This window comes from Orbicella faveolata, unplaced genomic scaffold (assembly GCF_042242905.1).
Source record: "Orbicella faveolata isolate gen_17 unplaced genomic scaffold, um_ofav_v1 contig_12, whole genome shotgun sequence".
Taxonomy (NCBI): domain Eukaryota; kingdom Metazoa; phylum Cnidaria; class Anthozoa; order Scleractinia; family Merulinidae; genus Orbicella; species Orbicella faveolata.
In genome coordinates, this window is record NW_028301539.1 from 32,385,001 (window position 1) to 32,393,458 (window position 8,458).

Genomic DNA, 8,458 nt, shown 5'->3' on the forward strand with positions numbered 1-8,458 from the left:
TGATGATAAGCAGTTGGGCAAGTCGTTAATGTAAATCAGAAATAATAGGGGACCCAGGATTGTTCCTTGAGGTACCCCACATTTTAGCGAACAGGTTTGAGAGAGAGAACCATTAACAAGACATCGTTGTGTACGGCTAGTTAAATATGAGTTGAACCAGTCAAGAGCTATTCCTTGAACTCCGTAAAGGTTCATTTTAGTTAAAAGAATTTAGTATACTAGTAGAATTCTACTAAAACTCGATAGAAACCCAGAACTAGCACGAGCTCTTGACGTTGTAATGCGCGAATAAAGATAATTTACATTTTGATAATCAAAGTTAACAAGTTGTTTTCCTTTTTTCATCGCGGTGTTTTCTAAAAGAAATAGAAAACATAGACTAACATGTTCTCCGTGTTTCTATCGAGTTATAGAAACACTCGTGAAAGTTTGGGAGAACTCGAAAAAGCTGTGGAAACACTCGCCTACGGCTCGTGTTCCTACAGCATTTCTCGTTCTCCCAAACTTTCACTCGTGTTTCTATAACTCGATAGAAACACGATACATGTTTTCTATTTCTTAAATATAGTTAATACGTCCCGTTTGAATTTCAACGCTTTTGCGTTGTTCAAATTGAAATGAAAATGAATGCGACCCGAAAAGGCTGTCCCTTAGATCGAAAGAAGATTTATCTTTTAAGTTCTTCCTAACAAAAATTCCTTGCATGAGACGAAGAATTCATTTCAAGTTGTCGGAGCTTTAGCAAAAGCACAATAACAGATGCTTCTTTTACTTTATGGCCGCCATATTGGACACCAACGTGGCGTCTCCATACAAAGCTCTATAAATTGCAGTGAATCATTTTTCCGAATAACGCGCTTATGAAAAACCGACCAGACCTAAATCTTGGAGAACTTTATATTTTTGATGGCACTACATTGAAAACTACAGAATTTTTCATCAAGATAGGATGAAAAATAAGAGAGTTAATTCCTCCAAGGTAATCCCTCTACATGCAAGCGGGTCGTCTCAAGCATCGTTCCCAGTTCTTCCGACAAAAATGTTGCCGCGTTTATCGTGCGGATGTTTTCGTAGGGGATGAAATTGCGTGTAAAGCCGCTAAGGCCGTCGACATGAGCAAAGTCCGAGTCACAGGATTCACTTTGTCCAGACTGTGTTGGGAACCTGGGGCGGGGGGGTGGGGAAGATTTAAAAACAAACTTCAGAGGGGTGAAGTCTGTATGGGGGGTCGACACTTTTATCCTGTATTCTCTCTTGTTTTCACCCAAGAACAAACGCTTTTTAAGCCAAAACACACAGGTATACACTTTATTTTACCAAAACTTCGAAATTCTAATTCCATCTAAGACCCCGGGTCAAGGAATTCGTTAATCGCCTTATTAACAGTTACTCGCCGGCTATAGTTGTTTATTTGGATTTGCCAGTGTTATTTATTTACCTTAAGCTCCACTCTTCAGCTTTGGCTTATCGCGATTTCGCACAGTTCCGACCACTACTGTTAGCACAAGTCACTTGGCAAAGCAATAGTATGATGATTTTTTCTTTTATTTTTGAGGAAACAACTCGAAATCCAATTTCACTTTGCTAAACAAAGGTTTAGTGTGAGACTGGAGGGTGTGGTGTAGATAAAGCGTTGCAACCATCTTAATGAAACAAGATTTCGAGACATTGAACAAAGCTAGGTTTTTCCGCTCTAGAAAATTTGTCGCAGCATTTCAGTAGTACATCGCCCATTGAAAAAAGCCAGCTCTACTTGTTAAAAACCCTGTTTAGGACTCAACCTCGGTCACATTTTCCTCAACAAAATTCCTGCAAGATTTTGCACGAAACTTTTAATTAATCTTCCGCGAAGATATTAGCTATGCGTAGGTTCCCGGCCTATAAATTCAATTACAAATATGTATGTATGCAGTGCATCAGAATATTATGTTCCGAAGCGCGTCAGAAGAAAATGTTAAGCTCACATGAACTCCCTCCACCGTACAAGAAGAATTCACTTTATACAATTTACTCACTTACCATTTGATGTAGGACAAATAGTAATCAACAAAATTGAAACAGCCAAAAGCAACATAGTCAATAGATTACTGGAGACGGAAAATCGACTTCATACACTTGATGCACGGTTTTCTCTATCAGACTGTGAAACTTCTGGATTTAGTCTGTGATATAACTTGATTGGTAAGAGGTCAGAGTTCAGAGAAAAGAATCACCAAAAAGGGGAGAACAACAACAACAAAATGATTTCGACTTAAAATCAAGTCACCGTCAAGGATTCGCTCAGTTCTATTCTGTGCTTAACTTCCAACTAAAAAGATACGGGATTCAATTGCTGCGAAAAATATAGATTTTTGTACGTTAAAAAGACAAATGTTGAAAAAAAATGTAACTTGCTACGTGTTATCACCACCTTTGTGATGTAATTTAAAACGAAAGCGAACGCTTTGGACACGAGACAAAACGTGCTACGTGGGATTTTCAAACACGAGAAGCAAATGAAAACAAGAATGAAAACACGAGACTGCCGTGTATCGTTAAGTACCATGTGAGGGTGGCAAATGGTTTAAGAGTGACACGTGCATGATGAGGCAAAAATTCCGATTAAAAGCACTGGGCTTGTACAACTTCATCATAAAGGCTTTTATTCTTGGGCCATCGTAGTTTAACGAGGAATAGAACACAAATAGCGGTGATAAACATATTAAACTTACGCATTTTAATAACTTGACGTTTCGTATGCTACGCAACATACATTTTCGAAAGTGGAATAAAGACCGTTACAATTTTTGAAAACTATATATGAAATGTACATAAGGGGTCTGGAAACGAGATTAAGAACATCTATAAAAGCCTAAGCTTATCAGCTTGTCACTGCTGACGTTTACATTAAGAGCCGGCTTAAGTTCTTGGATGAGCAAAGTTTCTTTAATTTTACAATGATAATCTGTTTTACCAGAAGCTAGAATATCAAAATGATCCCACTTGATAGTGTGACCTGTGGCTTTTATAGATGTTCTTAATCTCGTTTCCAGACCCCTTATTTACATTTCATATATAGTTTTCAAAAATTGTAACGGTCTTTATTCCACTTTTGAAAATGTATGTTGCGTAGCATACGAAACGTCAAGTTATTAAAATGCGTAAGTTTAATATGTTTATCACCGCTATTTGTGTTGTACAACTTCATAAGGGGTTTTTGGTAGGCTTATCAGTGAACGGGGCAGAGCGAGATGGGAAGGGGGAGGTTGGGAAGGGGTGCTTATACCTGAAACGTTTAGATATGAGCTGACGATGCAGCTAACATCTCGAACCATCTAGCGGAATTAAAAGACGTTCTATAGAACAATGGAGAAACACAGAGCACAAGAAAGGAAACAAACAGCACGGAGGTCAACTTCTGGTGTTCCTCATATTACACTGCAAATAGGAAAGGTACACAAGCGAAAGCTAGAAAAAAGTAAAGGAGGGCTTATACTCGGAAGGAGAGGGGCTTAAAATTAAACCGGAATAGTTTTTTTTTTATTAACATTTTGATGGGTCAATAACCGAGAGGAGCTTTTAAACAGGGCGGGGAAGGAGAGGGGGGGGGGGGGGGGAGATTATAACCGCAATCTTACGGCATATTTATACCGTAAGTCTACACACTTACTCGCCTGTTCACAATACGGAACAAAAATTGCGCAATGAATTTACTGAATAAGACTGACAGAAAATGATGCCACTCCCCTGCAAATGTTTTAACGGCCCACCCGAAAGAAGCGGCCCTTTGAAAAAGTCACTAACAGAGAAACCCTCTGTTCTCAAGCGCAATGCGGATGGAGCACTCTGACTGAAAGACTGCACAACTTGAAGAGTTATTTGTGATCTTGTTTCGAACTTTACCGAATTTTTCTTTAAACTATGATTGATGAGCTGTATTTGTCTGGCAGCAGAGTCAAACGATACACCGTAGTACAATCAGTTGTATCGCGATATAATGCGATGTAATAGTTTCGCCCAACAGTACCAACATTTGGGCCTTTATTTACTTATACAGTCTGCTTGGTTCATGTGGATAGTTAGGAACGCACATAAATGGAACTTTTAATTTCATGTGTTACGCGTCCGCTTTGTTTTAAGCGACTGTTACTATCCGAAAGTAACGGCTATACCCGAAAGTAGCGGCCCCTTTTGCCTGCTAAATCCGAAAGCAAAGGGGGCTGTTTCTTTCCGAATTCTACCGTATATATAATATGTCTGAATTTATGAAAACCGTGTCAAATTTGGGGCAAAACTTTCGCGCCTGCAAGCCGGCGATAGCCGGCAGGGAGGCCTTTGTGGTGCTTGAAAAGCCAGGGGGGCTTCCGTCAAGGAGGGTGGGAGAAGATAGCCCTGGGACCTGGCTACCAGCTGATACCAAGCGGGGCTGCCAGGACCTAACCCCAGGGGGGTGGGGTGGGTCACAGAGAGAGGCACTTTCCTCAGTTAAAACTGCTCATTTTCTTTGCAGGACAGCCGTGGCCAGCAATGCCCTGCAGGCTTAGGGGCCGGCAGCCAGCCAGCCAGACACAAGCAAGGTGGGTGAGTAGGCTGTGTGTTGACAGAGTGCCTGTGGTTGATTGAGTGAAAAAGCCTGTGTATTTTCTTGGAAAAGTGTCAGGGTGGTTGTGTTGAAATTAGCACGGTTTTCATAAATCCAGACATATATATGAACAAACAATTAGATACAAAGCTGTTAAAACTATGTGCAGTAAATGTTTCGATGATTGAGATTATCATCAGAGCGTCAGTTCTGCGTAAACAGGGTGTTCTTATAACTTAGACTAGAATAAAGATTATGTAATGATTACGTAACAATTCACACAGGGAACATTATGCTAACAATGCGACTTTAAATGATCGAAATAATAATAATAATAATAATAATAATAATAATAATAATAGTAGTAGTAGTAGTAGTAATAATAATAACAACAATAATAATGGAAGCGTGCGATGTAAATTTCCTCCTCGACTCTTCGTTTCATCCAAGAGTAAGCAGTCGCCAAAACGTCCCATGAGAAAATGTGATTTGAATTGTCTTTGATGTGTTTGGGTTGGTACCGATTGATTGCTATTGATTGATATCGGAAGGTTCCTTAACACGGAATTCAAGGTTGCGTGCTGTTTCGCCAATATACGTTGGTGCACAATTGTTGTTATCCATCGGAGTTGGCGTTACGTAATCTTCAATCAAGCCTAAGTTACCTAACAACACACATTTTATTACCGTTCCAATAGATGATGTGTCGAACTCTGAATCGTTCCGTTTTTAAGCATACAGGAAGTGACGACAGAACTCGAAAAAGACAAGGGTACTTTTTTCCTTGTTCATGATGAGGGACAATAATATCATGTATGATTTTTGACAGAACAAAGCACGGCCAAGGCTGTCTTATTTGTTAAGTAAAGTGACTAAAAAAGCGTCAGATTTGACAAAATTAAGCAATCTCATGTTTTAGTGCAAGAGAACTTACCTTCTCATGAATTGCATTTAACACTCTATTCTAAGAGATGGATTTTTATAGCAAAATTGAAAATATCGTCCCGACTTTTAAACAATAATCTCCGTTACTTGCCATCGGCGAACTTATGGCGTCTACAAATTATCATGTTAATATTCAATTAGCAAAATTCTTTTCATTTCGGATTGATCCTTTGCAATATTCTTCTTTCAGATGAAACCGATGTAACTTGACTGCTATATCTGTAGCTGTCGATCTTGACGTCGATCGAATTCAAGTGGCCCAGAAGTCCCACACCAGTATAAAAAATCTTGTATTGCATAATAGACATGCTTTACTTCGAATCTAGGTCAGGTATCGAAAAGATGTGCAAAGCTGCCGGCTTTGACGTAGTTAAGAGTTATGACGTGAAAAGAGCGATCACCAGTTTGAAAACGGCGAGGGCATTCGTAAATATTTCTGGGCAACCACACACGGTCACAGAAGATAGGTTAGCAACATTTTGCGATCGGTATTCAAAAGGAGTCAGTGCTCCGTTTAGGTTTTTGGGCGAGGTTGATTTTCAAAGTGCGTTGATTACAGCCAAGCCAGCTGAGCCCGGCGATAATAGCAGGATAACAAATATCCGGTAATATAAAAGGGTTGAAATAAAATGAGTGCATACGTTGAAACTGTATTTTTCTTGATAAAGAACCATAAAACGATGGACTGAAAATAATAGACTCACACTAGATGAGTTTTAATTGTTTAAGAGACTGATCACCATATAAATACAGTGCCTTGTAATCGTTATTAGTAACATGTAGGTAGATCATTTCACTGTAGCGATGACGTGTAGAAATTCGTGTAATATTGTCATTCCTCAACGGTGTAGCTTCATGATAAAGAAAAAGTTTTGAATTGTTACACGTTACTTGAACAAAAAAAATTTTGTTGTGTTGTAACTATGAGAGGACTGGTATTGTTTATAGAATAGAAGCAAATTTGTAAGGGTTGCGTGAAAACATTTAAGGGTTTATTTTATGGTTCGGCGCATTTGCTTGTTATGTCGTGACTGAGCATAAAGTATACGTCAGTCACTTTTACAATTACAGACTAAAACTACTTTGTGCAAGCAGAATAACTGATGCCCAAACTTCCTAATTTCACGGAAGGTCCAGTGGATCACATTGTCAACGGATTTACGTAGACGGAAAGTCGAAGTTATCACTCAACATCGAATTTATTATTCGCTCTGAAGGCTTTCTTCTGAACACACGCGCGAGTTACCTACTTATTGGCTCATAAACAATGGAATTAAGAGATGCATGGCGGCCGAAACATCAAAACGGAAATCTATTGAAAAGTATCATCTCTAATAAGTTAGTCTCGCATCTTTATCTATCGCAACGTTTCCGCTACTAACCGAAAAAATTTCAAAGGAAAGTTTTGCGACAGAGTCATCAGCTCGGTGAAAAGGAGTAAACGTTTTTTGCTTGTATATGCTGAACACGGACCTCAAGGTTACGGGCAGTTTCGCGAATATACGTTGGTCCAATATTGTTGTGATCCATTGAATGGCGTTACGCAATATTTCAAGCCTAAGTTATAACAATACACATTTTATTACCGTTCCAGTAGATGATGTGTCGAACTCTGAATTGTTCAGTTTTTTAAGCATACAGGAAGTGACAACAGAACTCGAAAAAGACAAGGGTTCTTTTTTCCTTGTTCATGATGAGGGAAAATAACATCATGTATGATTTTTGCCAGAGCAAAGCACGGCCAAGGCTGTCTTATTTGTTAAGTAAAGCGACTAAAAAAGCGTCAGATTTGACAAAACTAAGCAATCTCATGTTTTCAGTAGGGCAAGAGAGCTTACTTGGGCCAAACCAATCCTGTGGGAGTTGAACTCTTTTCTTATGTAGACACTTTCTAGTTTCCAATAAATTTGCACGGATGCTGGCCACTTTAGTTAAAACCCTCTGTTGGATCACCATACATTAACATTACAAAATTGCTCAACCGAATTAAGAACGTCAGTTATTGCGCTAATTGTACTTTGTTCCTTGTTGTAAAAACGTCAAGGAAATGACACGCGCACGCACACGGATGAACCGATGCGTGCACAAAAAACAGCTTAAAAGAAGCTCTTGTTCACGTTCTAGGCAGTTGCTGCAGCAAGGAGAGCGCTAAGTCATAACCTTCTCTTTTGATACTCTCAGTACTTCAAAGTCTCTTTATCCCGGCGTCCGGAACAAGTGAGAAGCCAGAATGTCAGACGTCAAGCAAGCAGTGGGCTACCAGCAGATATCCGCACATTTTCAAAGACAGGACGGGAAACGATTTCTTGAAGATGCAAGGCCTTGTCCTGGAGACTCCATCTTGGATTTAGGCTGCGGTACTGGTGAGCTGTCCGCCTACCTAGCTCAGTTAGTTGGTCAAGAAGGCAAAGTTGTGGCTGTTGATCCCGACGTCGATAGGATTCAAGTGGCCCAGAAGTCCCACACCAGTGTAAAGAATCTTGTATTTCTCGAAGGAAGCGCGTCCAACTTTCCAGGAATGGGGACGGAAACTTACGACATCATTTTCTGCAACTATGTGCTGCACTGGATTCCAGACAAAGAAGAGCTATTCAAGAACATGTTCAGCAGTCTCAAACCAACAGGAAAGATTGCGCTGCAGTACAGTGATCACATGCCGACTTTGTATGATCACGCCTATCGCGAACTGAACCCAGAAAATATCAATCGCATAATAGACATGCATTACTTCGAATCTAGGTCAGGTGTCGAAAAGATGTGCAAAGCTGCTGGCTTTGACATAGTTAAGAGTTACGACGTGAAAAGAAGCGATCACCAGTTTGAAAACGGCGACAGCATTCGTAAATATTTCTGGGCAACCACACACGGTGTGTTTGATCCTGAGCTCGTCACAGAAGATAGGTTAACAACATTTTGCAATCGGTATTCAATCGAGGGCGCTGCTCCATTCAG

General features: G+C 39.9%; 1 protein-coding gene across 2 annotated transcripts in view; it reads right to left on the reverse strand.

Moving 5' to 3' along the window:
- Positions 1-7,547, reverse strand: part of LOC110044366 (uncharacterized) — a 15,847-nt gene extending 8,300 nt beyond the window's left edge. Inside the window, exon 1 of one of the 2 annotated variants that reach the window (XM_089283326.1) lies at positions 7,345-7,547. In XM_089283326.1, the coding sequence (XP_089139452.1) occupies positions 7,345-7,462 (118 nt within the window). In that variant the 5' untranslated portion in view covers positions 7,463-7,547. Of the gene's footprint in view, positions 1-2,019; positions 2,235-7,344 lie in introns of those variants that run through there. The other variant, XM_020749906.2, reaches the window with a different exon arrangement.
- Positions 7,548-8,458: the final 911 nt, after the last annotated feature.